Raw genomic sequence first — 17975 nt, forward strand, 5'->3', positions numbered from 1 at the left:
GTCTGGTAGAATGCAGAGGCTGAGTCTGTCAAAGACATCACAGATCCACTGTAAAGCTCAGAAACAAGGAATATGCACAAAGAGTGTGGGCATTCAAAAAAAGGCAAGTTAAGCCCACACTTCTCACATGGGGAACAAGAAAAAAAAATACAAGCTAGGTAAGAATACAAGGAAGAAGTTAAGTTATCAACAAGTGCAGGAAGTAACAGTAAAAAGAAGAAATGACTTTTCTGAACTACAAAGTATAAAGGATATAACAGCTACAAGGGTAAAGGGAAGGAGACAAAAATAATTTTATGAAAGAACGAGATAAGGAATTTTGTTGTACATTTATGAAAAACACTTATCTCCCTATGTGAAGCTCGAGAACTGAAGATGACCACATCCAGATACTATAGCGGCAAACAAGATCAGAGGAATGTGAGGGATGGTGCATTATGGGTAGAGAAAGAGCTCGAGAGTTTGACAGAGGCCACGAGCTACTGAAACGGCCAAGTCAGATCCAAGGATCAGATCCGAACCATACGTTGAGGATGAATGAAAACTGACAACAACAGATCAAGTTTTTCTCAACTATGTTTGCAGAAGGACTACGAGAGTTGCCATCTTAATTCATAAGGCTCATTTTCAAATTCTTGACAGATTCAAAGACAGTGCTAGTACCATTTTTCTGGTTAAACTTGTGTATCAAATATTAAACTAGGTTATATATTATTTTTATATATTTCCTGAAAATTATGTTGATATTTTTGGCTGAATGTGAACTTGGTTTAAAATAAACCAGTTATATACTGTTAACTGAATATTTTAATAAAACCTTGGATAAAAATATGGATATTCACATATTTCTGGGAAGACAATGAGTTGGCAGACTTTAAAACTTCCCTGCAGACTACTCTGTCAGAAATACTGGATAAGCAAAGGAAATTAGTTTTTGAGCTATGATACTGAATCAGAACTGCGTAGACATAGTAAGGCCTTGCCATGTCTAATTATGGTGGCTGCTAAAAAAGCAATTACTAGAAAATGGAAATCAAAGTCTACACCAGCTGTACTAGAAGTCATGAGTATAGTAACAGAGATAAAACAGCTGGAAGTGGGATCTTTGGATAAGGGTAGGACCAAATTACATAGGAAAAATGGGAAATTTGGGAACAATACATGCAGAATAACATTTTGGAAGAGGAATGCGGAGTAAAAGAAGGCAGGATTTGAATGAACTTTGTAATGTTTGACTAACAATTACCAGAAAGATTACAAGTGATGTATAACGTTTACAACTAAAAATATCAACATGGTTTGCTTTCTTTTATATACATGTATGATTGCCTTTGTCATAAGTGAAAATTTAATAAAAATGTTTCTTGTTTTAAAATAAAAAAAATCTGGCTATTCACAAGGATTACAAAGTGTAAGCAGCAACCTGATTTTCTCTATCAATAAACACATTTCATGAAAAATAAAGGGCTGACAGACATATGCCATTATAAATGTTCTACTGATGCTGTACTTACCCCCATCATGACCTAAAATTTGAAAAGAAAAAAAATCTACTATATTTTTTTCCTTTCTCTACAAGTTCTTACATACAGATCTGACATCCAATGTTTAGCATGACTTTTCTCAAATCACACAGTATTGATTTTAAATTTAAATACTTCAGGTTTTTCATCTATTAATATATTTCAGAAGATATATTTGTTTAATATTACAATTATTACAGACAAGGTAACCGAATGTTAGCTTTATAAGAATTCAAAAATTATTTCTCTTGTTATCTAATTGGGAATCTTTTAAACATTGTTTTCTTTTTCTGTTTCACTAATTATCAGCTCCATTATATAAACAACAGAAAGCCAGGTTAAGCAGTTTTGTTAATTAAATGAAGTGGATCTCAGTTAACAGTAAACTTTGAAAAGATGATTAATTTAAACAGCAGACTACCTTCTCAAACTAAAGATTTTGTAATTGCAACGGGCAACAATCTTGTTTAATTTATAGACACTGACTTGTATGTTTATCAAGATAGGGAGCTGTTTTTCATTGTTATAGTCTAAAAGAAGAAAAAAAAATGTGTTACAAGTGACTAAGAAGAAATGTATTTGATACTGACCAAATTTCTTTTTCTTTATTGCCAATTATCAAAAATTATTTTCTACTCCGGCAGATAGCTCAAATTTAGATCATTAGCATTTTAAGCAATAAATTTAATCAAAGCACAGCATACCAGAACTTTTTTCTGAAGAACCTATATCAAACATCCCATTTTTGCTACCTATAAAAAAAATGCCTTTAGCCCAAAATGCTGCTTAAAAAATATGTATACAATGTCATACCCAGCATACTGTCAATATTTTTCAGCTCATGAATGTTTTGGGGATTTTTCCCACATTAAATATTTTCACCTGTAAACCTATGTCTTTTTCAAAGCCATCACATTTTTTTTTTATATTTTATATAAAGACAGATGCCAATTTGCATCTCTTCTTAACACAGATTTCAAAATATGTACACATATGAGGATAAATACTTACGTACTTGCAACTTTTCTGTATGCTTATTACATCCCTCATGCAAGTTTCAGCCCACCTGCTCCATAGACTCAAGTGACTGAGGGGGTGTTCCATGGCAAAATGTGGACAATCAACCATCTTGCAGTCATCTCTTACTCAGAACATCCAGACCTATCAGCCCAAGGGATATAAAATTAGCCCTTACCCCCTCCTGCAGATGGCTGATCAGAGTCTTCACATCACAGTGGAGGTAAATTACGCCTTCATTATACACAAGCAGGCTATCACACAGATTAATTACGGCTTGTCATTACCAAGCTGAAATTCCTAGGCCTGGCTCTTTTCAATGCCATGCAATCCTCAGCCTAAATGGCGACAATCAGCTGACAAAAACTACCCCTTCTTATCCCAGAGATGGGTGAGTAAGCATTGGCCCCTCACGTCCATCCCCCCACCCCAGGTGTTTCTCCTGAGAACATAATCAAACGTGGGTTGGCTGGGTCACAGTCAGGGCTTTATCCCTATAGGCCACAGAGCTGGGAATTACTGATACAGTTACTTGATGAGCATTGTTGACTTTTTAGTTTGATTTTGTCCCTGAGAAGGACATAAGCACTTTAAAATCAGATTATTTGACATATTATTAGGGTCTATATTATGATATTGCACACTCAGAAGATCGAACAACACATAATCGACCCCATGTAAGTGAAAGCTTACAACATCAAAACCCCAGAACAGAAAATTTTTTCCAAGGGAAAAAAAATTGCTCTTCCGAAAAAAAAAAAAAAAAAAAAAACTGTAAAACATTACATAAAGTGGGGGGCTGTGCCCCCCACACCCCCCTACTTAGATATACCAACTCCGAGATCACACTACAGTGCCGAAAAGGCAAAGTAGCAAAAGCGGCCACACAAATTCTTTCCCAGGGAAAGAATTAGCTGAAAAGCTACTTCACTATTTTGCCTTTTCGCACTTTTCAGTTCAACAAAAACGCATTCGACAACCTGCTTCTGCGACAGTGTAATAGGTAGCCTATTATTCATTCAAATGCATACTACAGTCAGTGCAGCTAAAGCTTTCAGAAAGATTAATCATTCCTACATATTTGACATTCTTACATAAATTAAATATATCAGATGGACATTTTAAGTAAGTACAACTTTATTTCATCATGCACCTTTACTTCTTTGAATCACATTCATTTACTGATGAAGGTGCAGCATGCCAGGATCAAGCAATGCTGCTCCCTTTCATCAACCACTAATTTTTATCACTGAATCTGTTTATCAGAGATACAAGATAATACAACTATTGCTTTCATCCCTACTTATGACATGACATACAACAAAATCATTGTACAAGTTAACAATATTGACCCTGGTAGCATGGGCCTTGACCCTGCCTGGAATTGTTTTGTTATGGTGAGTATAACAAAAGGGAACAGCCTTAAACAACCTTTGGAGATAGGAAGAAGAGACAACCTGTGTCAAAACGATCTTCACAAGAAATGAACAACTGATCCAAAGATCTGAAAATTTAGTTCTCTCGGGACACCACCTGAGTTGTCTGTAAACATCCCAGGTATGGAGTATACTTTCTCCCTTACTTTTAAGTTCAAGAAGAAAAATGGGGAGATGGATAGTTTGGACTAAAGTAAACTTGGATACCACTTTAGGCATAAAGGAAGGATTAGTTCTCAAAGAAACCCTGTCCTATGGAAAATGAGATAGGAATGACTCAACATAACGGGTTGCAACTCAGATACCCTTCTTGCAGAGGTCAGAGCAAGCAGTAAAAACTGTTCTGCATGTTAAGAACCTTAAGTCAGCCAGATTAGCGGGTTCAATGGAGCAAGTGTTAGCTTCTCTAACCAAAAAATTAAGATTCCAAGGAGAGCACAAAGGTACTCTTAAAAGACCTCTTATGCAAAACCCTTTCAAGAACATTTTCCCAGGAGAGTGCACTGAACAAGGAGGATCCATGGGAAGACATGCTGAAATGAACAATAAATGAACTTTGACAGAGGAGTAAGAAAGGCCATAGGATAGTACTCACACAAATGTTGCAGAACCAGAAAACAACTAGCCCCGAGTGGGTGCTGGTTATGTTGTTGGCACCAAATAGAAAACCTTTTCCATTTGCTAATACACCATTTTCTAGTAGACTTTCTTGCCTCTTATTAGTACCTCAGTAAACAGGTGCCTAAAAGGAATTAAGACCCTATTATCCAGGCAATCAACTGAAGCTGACTGATGTCAAGGTGTATCAAACATCCCTGTTCTTTTGTGAGTAGATCCAGTCTGTCAGGACGTTTGTGGTAATTGTCCTGGCCATTTCCAAAACAAGAGAGAACCACAGTTGTCTGGGCCAAAAGGCAGTCACCACAATGACCTTGAGATATTCCTTCTGAATCTTCAAAGTATCCTGGATAGTGGTAGAAAGGGTGGAAAAGTATAAAGGAACATTCATGTCCAAGCAAAAGAAAAGGCATCCGTCTTCCAGACCTTCTTGCATGGAGTCCTGTAACAGAATCTGGCTGATTGATTCTTTATTGAGAGAAGGCAAAGAGGTCTACTTGAGGAACTCCTCACAGACAAATCAAATTTTGGAAGACCCCCTAATTTAGTTTCATTCATGAGGGTCTGCCCAGACCTACTCAGCTTGTCTGCACAAACGTTTGTTCTGATGGAGTGTAGCATGCCTGTAGAGTGAAACTATGCTGTGAAGCTATATTGCAAGCAAACACGGCTAGTCTGCAAACTGCAAATGGGCTACGACCTGGTTACCCCTTTCTTGTTGATGTAGCACACAACTGTGGTATTGTCTGTAACCACCTAAAAAAGTCCCAGGGACCAAATATGGTTCAGAGAATTATGGTTCAGAGAGTTGAGTGCCTTAACCAGGGCAAGCATCTCCTTGATTTTTATGTGCTTGCATATGTCCTTGGTGTCTCACAACCCTTCACTTTTATCCCTCCTGAAACTGCTGCCCAAGCAAAGTCTGAAGCATTAGTAGTGACTGACTGTATTGCAACAGGGGTGAGAAAGGGAGACCTAGAATTAAGGATATCTGTTGTCTCCATCAAAAAGGTTTTTCTTCTGACAAACTCCAGTACTGGGATTTGAAATTATATAGGGTGTTGATGCTGGGACCAAAGAGTTTTCAGATACCACTGTATCTTTCTCAAGTGGAGTCTTGCCAAGGGTGTCATGAGTATCTTAGATGTCATGAAACCCAAAACTTGAGGTATTCCTTCACAGTCACTGAAGTCTGAGTGGAGAACCTCAGAAACAGATCTAGATAAAGATTTATGTTTTCCTGTGGAAGGAATGCTCTTTGAACTAAGGTGTCGAGTTGAAATTCCAGGAACACAATCCTGTGTGAAGGAGCCAAGAAAGACTTCTGAATGTTCTTTGGAATCCCAGCTTCTATAAGAGATCTCTCACCCAAGAAAGAGATTCCCGACACTTTGAAAAAGCCTCTAATGCAGACACCATGTAGCCTGCAATGAGCTTTAACTGGAGCTAGACATTTTGTGAACACTCCTGGTGCAATGGACAGTTCAAAAGGGCAAGGCAGAGAACTGCTAGTTTGATCCAGATACAGAAATCCTTAAGAAACGTCTGAAGTCTGGATGTATAGGGATGTGATGATAAGCATTTTTTAAGTTTAGTGCTGCAGGAAACTTGAGAGGCAAAAGAGTTAACAGGTTTGAAGTGACACATTTTGAATTTGGGTACTATTACAAACAGGTTTAGGAAAGAAGGATCCAGAACTGGTGACCAAGAATTTTACTTCTTTGGCACTAGGAACATCCTTGAATAAAAATGTTTTCCCACCTGGGAAGGAGGAACTGGTGCTATCACTGCTTGGAACAGGATATGATGAAGAACTGATGGAAACAGAAAAGTCTGATCTGGAGGATAAAGAATGATGGCCTAGAAAGGAGGAATTTCCTCCCACTGCCATCTGTAACCTTGATGAATGATTTTCAGAAGTCATTTGTCAAACTATCCACTGCTAAACAGAAAAATAGAGATTCAGACTTTTTGGAAGAAAAAAGGGGCCAAGGTTGGAGGGGTTTACAAGGTCTATTAAACAGTCATTCAGACGTTTGGAATGTCCTTGGAATGTCCTTGGTTCTGGGAGGTTTAAAGACTTCTTTTTGGAACCCCCCTTGCCATTTCTACTTGTATGTCTGTTTACCTGTACTTTGTTGAGACTGTTTATTCTGTCCATTTTTCTTTTTTTTGAATGAGGATATAGAACATTTCTTGGAAAAGGAGAGCTGAAAAATCTTAAACTTACCCCTTTCATTACACTTTCTGATCATCTCTGTAACAGAAGGGCCTGACACTAAATCTTTATCCAAAGGAAATTTTAAAATCTCATTTTTATCATCATCTGGTTGATTCTGAAAATGCAGTCATGCAAACCTCCTTAAAACAGTACCATTGGCCATATCCCTGAAAGAAGTATCAAAAGAGTCATACACAGACTGCAAAGAGTAGTGACCTGTGCAATAAAAGAAACTAAGTTATTTAAAACAGATTTTTCCTCACAAGAAGAAACTGCAGATAAAACATTCATCATATTTTCACAATTTGTCAGTTCAAACTTTAACAAATGAGCCTGACAATTCAAAATTCTGAAAATCAAAACTGCAGAAGTATACACTATTTTTATCATACCTATTCATATTTTTCCAGTTGTTGTCAAAAAGGGTAGGATTGGAATTAACTAAGTGCTTAGCAACAGTTGGATCAATTAAAGCTATAGCTGGTGGGTTGGGTTTGGGAATAGTGTACACAAACTGAAAAACAAGTCCAAAAGTATATATATAATTCCACAGAGGATGAATGGAATGCCTAAGCAACAAGTTGGAGCATACAACAAAAGGAGTTCCGAAACAAAGCCGAGTTAAAATTCTTTTGTGTTATTAAACCAGGTTAGCGCTTTCACAATACTAAATATCACTTCATCAGACCATTAAAATACAAAATTAAAAAGGCATCCACCAATGACTTAACCAAGCAATCAGAACTAATCCATTCATAAAAATTACAATGCATCACCACAAGGTAATAGAGTCACTTAAAGGAATAGTCACAAATTCTCAGGAACTTTCTGTTTTTTCTACTATAATTCCGATGTGTAATTTCTAATAAATACAATCCTATACACATTCAAGAACATATGCAGTCTAAAATAATCAACTACAAAAATGCTTTGGTGCATAAAATAGTAAAAACAATTTCTGCAATTTACGTGCTTTTAAAACAGGCTTAAGTGAGATCATGCCATTGAGATCCGAGTCTCTATCAGCTCTCAATGATCCACCTAAGTTCAATATTCTCTGTTGTGTTCCTGATATCTGCCCCAAATACTTTCATGCACATTTTCTATCACCAAGAATCTAAACACAAGACAGGCATCGGTATTTAACATGTTTAGCTAATGCGTTATTTAAATTAGAAATCCTAAAATTATACAGATGTTCTCCAATATGTTCCTTAAGGCTCCTATTTGTTTTCCCAACATAGAAAGAGTGACATGTGACACAGCAAGCTAGACGCACTATATTTTTTAGTGTCACAACTCACATTAACTTTAAACACATACCTCATGCCAGAATCAGGATGCATAAAACAATCAGCGGTATCTGTATATGGACAATACCTGCATTTCAAAAAGGGGTAGGTAACTTTCCACCCACTTTTGAAACCTATCCCATGCTTTTTCCTGTTATCAGGATAACATAACATCCTTTTTAATCAATTTTCTATTTTTAAAAATGAAATGAGGTTTATCACTTACTAAACTCTGTATCTTTTCATCCGTAAGTAGTATGGGCCACTGCCGCTGAAACACTTCAGTAACTTCTTTAAACATTACTAGTATAAAACAAGGGGAATGGAACAAATTCCCTACTTTTATTCCTTATTGTTGGTAAACACTACCAGCCCAGAAAAGTTACTTTTTTGACAGAAAAACAGTGAAAAGCACTTACAACACTAAGCTAGCCCTACAGAATAAAATAAACACATTTTCTCCACAGAAAACTTTTTTCAGTTACTTTATACCACTTTTAAACTGAGAGAAAAAAACAAGTTCTCCATTTAAAAGTATATTACAGTCTCGAGATAGTCCACTAAAACATACTAGCTTTAAAATAACTTTTCTGAAGAAAAAAGTAATACAACATCAACAAAATTAAGAAAATGGAAGCTTTATTTCCCTAAAGGGAACTTACCTGCCCATCAAAGGAAAGCAGAAGCAGACTGTTGGTCCTTGAAAGCCTCAGAGGAACTTTGAGGGGTTTTATGCCCAAACTTGTCTTTTAGTTAGCTCAGCTTGAGTTGCCTAGCAGTTTGGGTGCTTGGAAGGTGCCCTGAAGCTTTGGTAGCTGGCAGGCTGTTATATCCTTGGCAGGATACAACCCATATAGCTAAAGGCTACTGCAGGAGTAATCAATATGGTGAACATTTTGGATTAGTCTCCAGTTGTTTTTTCATAATACCCCCCTCCGTGTATGTAACGTTTATATAACCATGGAACCTTGTTCCACCCCTTATGCCATCCTCCCACCCCCAAGTTTCATTATTTATAGCATTGATTATTTTACAGGTTATGTTTAAGAGTATGCTGGCTAAAATGTTTAAACATCCTGATCTGAATACAAACTGCTCATCCCCCATCTTAATCTCTACTACTCTGCATATCCATTTATCAATCACCCTCTCCAGAACTTTCATATAATGTGACAATTACCCTCTCCAGAACTTTCATATAATGTGACAGGAGTCTGATAACTCTGTATGCCACAGTTGTGGATGCCCCCCTTGTTCTTGTACACTGGTACAAGTATACTTAACTGTTCAGTCATCTGGGATATGCCTTTCTCTCCACACTGCTATGAGTACCCTCAAGAGCCATTTCTCCCCTATCTCATCCAGCACCTTTATCATATTTGCTGTGACCTCATCTGATCCTGCTGCTTTCCCTGACTTCATTTTCCTTAGTGCTATTCTTACTTCTTGTATGGTGGGCTCCTCTTCTTCCCTTATTGCAGGCTGTGTCTGGGTCAGTATAGCTTCATTCAGAAGCTGCTGGAAGTACTCCTTTCATCTGCCTTTGATGTCCTGTGGACTAGTGAGTAAGTTGTTACTGGCATCCCTTATGAAGGGTGTTGACTATCTTCTTTATCTTTCTGTCTTTGCCTTGCAACCTGGTATAGTTTCTTTGTGCCACCTACTGAGGCACTTACATAAGCTGGTAGACTGCCTCTGTTGCCCTGTTCTTTGCTATTGCAACTCTTCTTTTAATTTCTTTGTTAGCCAAGCAGTATTCTTTCCTAGCCTGGTTTGTCTTTTCTACCTCCCACTTTTTCCTGCACTCCTTTCTTTTGATGACTTCCTGGACTTCTGCATTCCACCACAAGCTTTCCTTCTAGTATATCAGATTCATTATAGCCTGTCACCAAAAATTCTTTCTTAACTTGCTCTAACCCTTTTTCAAAATCTTCATTTCTGCCAGTTATCCTACTAGTTCTCAATATCTGTCCCCTCAGTACAATGCGAAAAATATGCTTTGGGTCTATACTAATGCAGTGGACATAGGGATGATGTAGGAGGGTTCTATACCAGTCTATACAAGAAAGAATGTTTCCGCCCGACCTAAGTACCTCTGCATCCAAAAACTCAATCCTGGTGGTTGAATAAATTGCTGTAAACTTCAAAAAAGTGCCACTGCCACTTAAGTGATTCACAAATGCTAAAAGCTGTGCCCCATCTCCTGTCCAAAGCAGGAACAAATCGTCTACAAAATGGCAATAAAAATACAAAAGATCACTGTGTAACAGGGGTCCTAACACATGCTACTCCTCCCAGTCCACCAGGACCAAATTGGCATAGCTAGTGGTACATGAAATGTTTAGTGTGAGGCTATAAGGAATCTGATATACTAGAAGTTCAGGACTCAGGGAGGTCAGGAGTACTCTGGGGAAACCATATTTTTCCTCTCCATCCTCACTCTGTAAGGAGCCTAATGGCCATCGGAAGAAGATTATTTTCGGCCTGACTTATTTCAGTGATGACCAGGAACACAGGAATATTATACATAAGCACTGGCATGTTTTATAGATTTGCTATGATATAGCCAGGTTGGTAGGACCCAAACCGAAGTTTGGGTACAAGAATAAGAAGTCTCTGAGGCATAGAATTTGTAATCCTAAGAGTGAGGGAGAGTTGAGAATATATTGAGGGGTGTTGGGTACTAAGAGATGTTATGGGTGCTCAGTTTGTGTCTTCGTTGATGAGCCCATGGAATTTATTTACACTCAAGGTGACAGGGAATATGAGGTTAGGGTGAAAGCTGATTGTAACACTAAGAATTTAGTGTACTTAGCTCGGTGTATATCATGTAGGTAGTTTTACGTAGGCAAGACAAATAGACTCCTACGTGAACAGAGATCATCTGTATTGTGCTTACAAGAGCCTGAACTATAGTGCCACTGCTAAACACATGAATGAGAAGGGCAACAGTCATGAGTTCAGGTTCTTAGTTTTGGAGGTCATTCATGAAAGTGTGAGGAAAGGGTACATTGTCAACATTACAGAACGAACGGAACTGTAATGGATCTTGAAGCTGAGAGCGTATCAGGGCTTAGGTTTGAATAACTATGTGGCCATCAAACCAGTCCTGAAAGCGCAAAGACATAGGAGGTAATGGTATCTTGATTTCACGGAACACATTTTTATTGTGATCTTTTAGATATATTTTTTTCATACATATATATATATATATATATATATATATTTTTTTGTATATAGTTTAGCTTTTAACGTTTCATTGCTGATGTACATTTATGTGATGTTACCTTTGAACATAGGAGCGAAATGAGCTTACTAGAATGGGAAAGTCTAGATTGATTTGTCAGGTTGTTAGTTGCTTAGTAACCAGAAATGCTTTCATGTTTCATTGGCTGTTGTCACAATACTAGTTTAATGGAGTTTGTATTTATTCTGTGACAGTCTTTTCTGTGATTATGATCTGATGAAGCAAACTTTGTTTGCAAAAGTGCTTATCTCATTACATTTTTTGGTTTTAAATGTGTCCGTTTATTATTTGAGCTGTTCTCTGGTGGGAGCTCATTTTTAAAAAAGTGTCTTTCAGTGTTGTACTCCAGTCATGTTTCTGCTTCGGTACGTCTATAGTTTGCTTCGTTTTGTTATTTTGGTACCATGCAGTTCATTGCCGAGGGTCTTTTGTTTTTGAGAAAAAAAAAATATATATATATATATATATATATTTATACATATATATGTCTCTACTTCACATGACTGAAAACTCATTTGACAGAGACCAAAATACCTAATTATCAAAATACTGAAAATTCATTTTACTGACTCTCATTTCATTGAAAGCTTACAATACTGAATTGCAAAATACTAAATTTTAAACCATAGACATGTACACTTACAACACAAATGACTAACTCTTTCTACAACTTAAAAACTACTTACTTACCCTCTTAACAGAAACCGAACAATATAAAACCAAACTAGGTGGGCCCCCCTAACTATATATACTTACTCCAGGATTGCACTACAGTGGGGAAAGGGGCATATATCTTTTACTTGCCTTACAGTACTCTACATGCTGCCACTACTGCTGGGAATGCACAAAACATCCGCCATATTACTTTAGATACTTCCCATAAAAATGTAGAGAGACATACCCACATTTAGAAACACTACAACACTACTTTCTACATGACTCTCGGTATTCTAACAGTCAGCACTTTAAGTCACAGTAATTCTTTTTATCACAAGCAAGTCACAGGTGAAGGAAACCCACATCAGGTCTATGGCTTAAAATTCAGTGAAATGAGATTCAGTCAAATGAGTTTTCAGTACTTTGAAAATTAGGTATTTTGGTCTTGGTCAAATGAAATTCTGTCACATGAGTTTTCAGTCAAGTGAAGTATACCCATAGATCTAAATATATATATATATATATATATATATATATATATATATATATACAAACATACTCCAACTGAGAGAGAAAATGGAATACTCTAAGAAATGTCTCTTGGACTTGGTATATGTAAGCCTGTTTTTTTCAGCTTTTCGGTCTCCATGTTTCAGAACTCGCTCTAGCAGAGCTGGACATTCCAAATGGTTACCCACATGAGACGTAAACACACACACACACACACACACATATTATATATATATATATATATATATATATATATATATAGATTCCTATCAGAATGTTGACTTACCATACTGCATATGTTCAAGATGGAAATACCATAAATCCATAAAAGTGAAAGTAATCATTGCCAAAAGTTTAAAAACAGTGAAACGCAAGTGCACATGCGCCTCCAGTACCAGTCAAAACCTCTAAAACAATACAAATAAAAAAGAAACATTTTAAACAAAATTTCACATTTCATAATGTCGTGCCCCCGCCGCACTCCCCATTTAGGGGTGGGCTACATCCCCACACCCCCTGTAAATTATATATACCAACTCACACTACAGTGGGGAAAATGGTAAATGCCGGCGGCGCACTGTGTATGTATGTATATATATATATATATATATATATATATATATATATATATATATATATATATATATACATATATACATACATACACACACACACACACACACACGCGCAATAAAATTAACAAACACTAACATTACAAAAAGAGTAAAAGCCAGCATCTAAAATATAAAAAACCCCACAAAAGATTAACGGCATTACAATAAATATATGGAAACACTTGCTATAATAGCCAAGAAAAAGTACAGCAAACCATACATCCCTCTATCACCTTGCACAAATAAAGCATAATACACACACACATTATAAAAACATTTAAAAAGTAGTAAATGTAAAAATACTTACCAAATCTCTACAGTAAGGTACTTCAACAGTGGCAAGAATGCAAAAGCTAAAGCAAATCCAAACCACGGAAAAAAGACCTGACTTTTTCTAAGTACAAACCAGAGTCACAAAAATATTTAAATTAGTAAGGTGATCAATCAGAACTTTGAAAAAAATGCATATTGCTACTGTTGTGGCTGTCTCTTGTACACAGTTACTACCCATTCTGTATTTCCACTGGCAGTGTTTGTTATCTGGTCTTGCTTGCATCATGCAAAAGACAAGCAAAACCTACACAAACTACGTACAGGGTCGATAACTGAGTGAACATATGTATATGTGTAGGTCAATCTGGATCATTTAAGAACAGTGCCCCCAAATCCCACCACCACAAAAATCAACTGTATCCCATTATAAGGCTTCCATCCTTATACTTGGCTCAGAAATAGTCAAATGAAAAGGGAAAACATTTGTTCTTGCAAACAAGGATTAGACGAAATGGCTGGTTTGCACTTATTTTAACCATTGTGATATAGTTTACTTCTACTTTGTTTGCCTCTCTCAGTGTTTTTATTTCCACTCTCCTCATGATATTCCCAAAAGATACTCAAGAGTCAAGGTAATACCATTCAGTCCAAAGAAGAGAACTTGTTCCAAAATTCAGACTCCTGCAAAGATGCCATCACAGAATGGACTAGAAAAACCAAATCAATCTTTTTTTTTAGATTAGTACGTGTTAAAAAAGACCATTCACTTGTGTTAAGGCAACAGAAGCCAGGAAAAATGCAAAAAATAAGGAGAAAGCCTCAAGATTAACACTTACCGCTGGTCCCTCTGTCTTACTCCGCATCTTCTTGATATGCTCCTTGACCTCTTGCAGTCCTCGACGTTTACCTTGTTTGCTGGCCATCCAGAGGCTACGCTGAAATCCAGTCAAGCCAGAGATGGCCATGTGCATGCTCATGGTATCAAGAAATCTCATCTTCGAACCCTATAACATCAGAAAATGTATCAGAAAGCTCAAACCAACAAGGATAGACTTACAGTGAACCTTGATTTCATCTGCTCTTTGAAGAACAAAATTAATATTAGTCTACAGGCATGTATTCTTACTTTCTGTTACATTTATTTTATTTATTTATTTTACAGTTGTTTACTGGGAATAACAAGTCCATTTTCAGTGATGGCCTGGGGAGAAAAGCTCCAAGGCATACAGTGAATGAGAAAAACTTAAATTTAGCAACTTAACATTTTGCAAAGTGTTAAGAGAGCTGTTACATAGTATTTCTTAAAAAATATTTCTTAAAAAAAGTAAATAGATTACAATTTATGGAATTTTATACAGTATAGAAAAAGAAAGATTAGACTAGTAGTTAGAGATACTAGTGGTGGGTACAATAAATCTTACAGACAGACCTGTTTGAGCTGAATACTTTATATACAGGCTTTACAAGATTGGTCAATATATGCAAGCTTGAGCTAAGAGGGGTCTGTAAAGGGAGAAAAGTGTGGAGCGAAAGTAGAGGAGGATAATGGGATTTACTTTTAGAAAGTTTGTAGACAGTTTGGACTGAGTTAGATAGAAATGGGATCATTTAGATAGTTGGTTTTAGTCTGGAGCAGTAGTTTAGCCTGTCTGTTAGGTGAACTAGGTTTATTCCAGTTTTGTTATTTTAGCCCAGAAAAACTACCATACTCATATAAACTACAAATACTATATATACTCAACTGTTATACTGCTCATTTCACTCTGTTTATAATATAGTCCATGTAAATCAGTGCTCTATACCCATTTACAAATTTAAATAAATAAATGCATCCAGAATAAACTACTAATATTACAAACTATTATATTTTTTTACATACTGAATTGTGCAGAGATTATGATGACCAGCTTTCCTTCAGGGAAAATTAAATGTTTCACAGATCACTAGATGTTTACTTTTAATTGTTTACAGTCCTCCTTAGCAAATGACTGCATTGCCCTACCTGGCTGAGTTCCTACTTAAAAAGTTCTCTAAATGTTGCAGTAACAATGTGTCCACCTGTTAACTGGCTGACTTACCTTTCAGTAGGAGCCTGTGTGTCAGAAGGTTCGTTGGGAGTTGGGTGGGAAAAAAAATAAATGAGTTGTTAATTGCCACCCCCACAATGGAATAAACTCTATAACACAGGACACATTGGTGGCTAAATTAAAATGAACACAGGCAGGACCAAATGTTGAGGCAGTGCATAAACAGTAAGGTAGGAGGAGGATGGTGATGGTGAGGGAAGAATTACAGAAGCGACAAGTATTCATTGGGGTTCTATAGTGCTTTATGCTAGCTTGGTGCTCTTCAAAATCTGTGCTGGACAAAATAAACAGAGGAAAATCAAATCAACCTGTTGATGAATAACACAAAAACTACTAACAGTAGCATTAGGTGTTATCCAGGGAGAATGACAGAAAAGGCTAGAAGATATTTGCTGTCCTTAAGCATAAGAGTACAGGGTAATGTATTCCCAGGTGGAACAACTCTAAGGAGATATACAAACATAATGAAAAGACGTTGAAGGTGTCAAAGGAAGAAGAGGACCTTTTGAGTCACAGTCATTAACCTAGTGAGTAAGGAGAGAAGTTGGTGGCAACTGATAATCAGCTGTGGGGAGGAAAAAACAATTAATGAAAAGTCGGAAGGACCTAGGAGTCAGTAAAAAGTACAGTTTTGTACCTACCATAAATGTAGATGTTCGAGCGTCTTCACTGCTGCAGTCATTACACTTGGGTTATCCTGCCGTCAGGCGGTCCCACAGTCGGCCAGAGTTCCAAAGTCTTGGTCCGGCGTCAGTTGCTGTCGCTTCTTCCCTGACGTCAGTGCGCCAGGGGTATATAAGATGCAGCCGACGCCATTTTCTTCAGTTTTTCTTGCCCCAGATGTCAGGTGCCCCAAATAGGTAGGCAATATATATTGCTAAAAAAACATACAATAAAGGTAAAAACAAAACCTTCAGTTACCAGCAAATACACCACATAGGTAGTATAGTGTAGAAAGGTATAGAAAAGTCCCAGCTAAGAAAGAGGGGATGGCGGGTGGGTAACCTGGACTGCAGCAGTGAAGACACTCGAACATCTACATTTATGGTAGGTACAAAACTGTACTATGTTCATCATGTTTCACTGCTGCAATCATTACACTTGGGTTGAATCCCAAAGCTGAGTTAGGGTGGCTGATTCTATAGAGGATTTGGGGTGGCTATGAGGCCCTGCAGCACTGCAGTGGCAAAGCCAGCTCTGGATCTAGAATAAAGAGGCAAGTGATAATGCTTGGTAAAGGTGTGCACTGAACTCCAAGTTGCAGCTTCCAAGATATCTTTGTTAGGTACTCCTCTAAGGTAGGCAGTTGAAGTGGCTGCTGCCCTGGTGGAATGTGGCCTAATGTTACTAGGTACAGGTTTGCCATGCTGTGTGTAGCAGAACCAGATACAGTGTCCTATCCACTTTGAAATGGTCTGCTTTGAAATAGCCTTTCCCTGTGATCCTGCAGCATATGCTACAAACAATTGCTCAGTTTTTCTGAAAGCTTTTGTTTTGTCCAAGTAGAAACGTAATTGTCTGTGTATGTCCAAGGAATGCAGAAGTCTCTCCCCTTTATTCTGGGGATTTGGATAAAAAGTTGGCAAGTGAATAGTTTGGTTGAGAGCCACACTGGATACCACCTTAGGCATAAATGAAGGGTTTGTTCGTAAAGAAACCCCGTCTTGGTGAAAAATGATGAAAGGCTCCACTGCCATTAGTGCCTATAACTCAGACTCTTCGTGCTGAGGTTATTGCCAGAAGCAGAGCAGTTTTCCATGATACATATTTTAATTCTGCTGAATTGGCTGGCTCAAAAGGAGGTAAGGTTAGTTTTTCCAAGACAAAATTAAGGTCCCATGTTGGTGATGGTGCTCTCCGGGGCGGTCTTATGTTTTTAGCCCCTCTGAGGTACTGTTTTAGCAATGGATGAGAAAAAATAGGAGGATCTGTGTTGTAATGAGCCGAGATGGCAGAGGCGTGGATCTTAATGGATGAAAAAGATAGTCCTTTGTCCAGCATCTCAGTTAAGTATTGTAAAATCTGAAGAATATTTGGGACAAGAGGGTCAAAGCTTTGAGCCTGGTTCCAGGCACATAATCTCTTCCACTTTTCTGAATAAGATTTCCGGGTGCTAGGCCTCCTGACCTCCAAAATGACATCCATAACAGCTTTAGAGAGAGATGTTGTCTGCTTGACTAATGGATCTGCCATGCGGCCAGGTTTAAGGTTTTGAGCTGACTGTGCAGGATCTGATTGTTTTTTTTGAGTCAGAAGGTGTGGAGTTTGAGGTAAAATCCATGGTAGTCCTTGAGCTAAGTTCTTTAAGATTGGGTACCAGAGCTGGCGTGGCCAGTCGGGGGCAATCAGGATCATCTGTGTTTTTTCTTGTCTGGCTTTTAGGAGTACCATTGAAAGGAGAGGCAGTGGTGGGAAGGCATAAACTTTTAGACTTTTCCAGCTGAACGAGAGAGCATCCACTTTCCATGCCTGTGTGTGTA

The 17975-nt window shown here is 37.6% G+C and overlaps 1 protein-coding gene across 1 annotated transcript in view; it reads right to left on the bottom strand.

Annotated features, from left to right (window-relative positions):
* Positions 1-17975, bottom strand: part of POLG (DNA polymerase gamma, catalytic subunit) — a 1518109-nt gene that overhangs the window by 1310575 nt on the left and 189559 nt on the right. The window contains exon 4 of the mRNA XM_044078211.1: positions 14245-14412. Coding sequence (XP_043934146.1) covers positions 14245-14412 — 168 coding nt within the window. The remainder of the gene's footprint in view (positions 1-14244; positions 14413-17975) is intronic.

This window comes from Protopterus annectens, chromosome 7.part0, assembly GCF_019279795.1.
Source record: "Protopterus annectens isolate FY-2018-M chromosome 7.part0, PAN1.0, whole genome shotgun sequence".
Taxonomy (NCBI): domain Eukaryota; kingdom Metazoa; phylum Chordata; order Ceratodontiformes; family Protopteridae; genus Protopterus; species Protopterus annectens.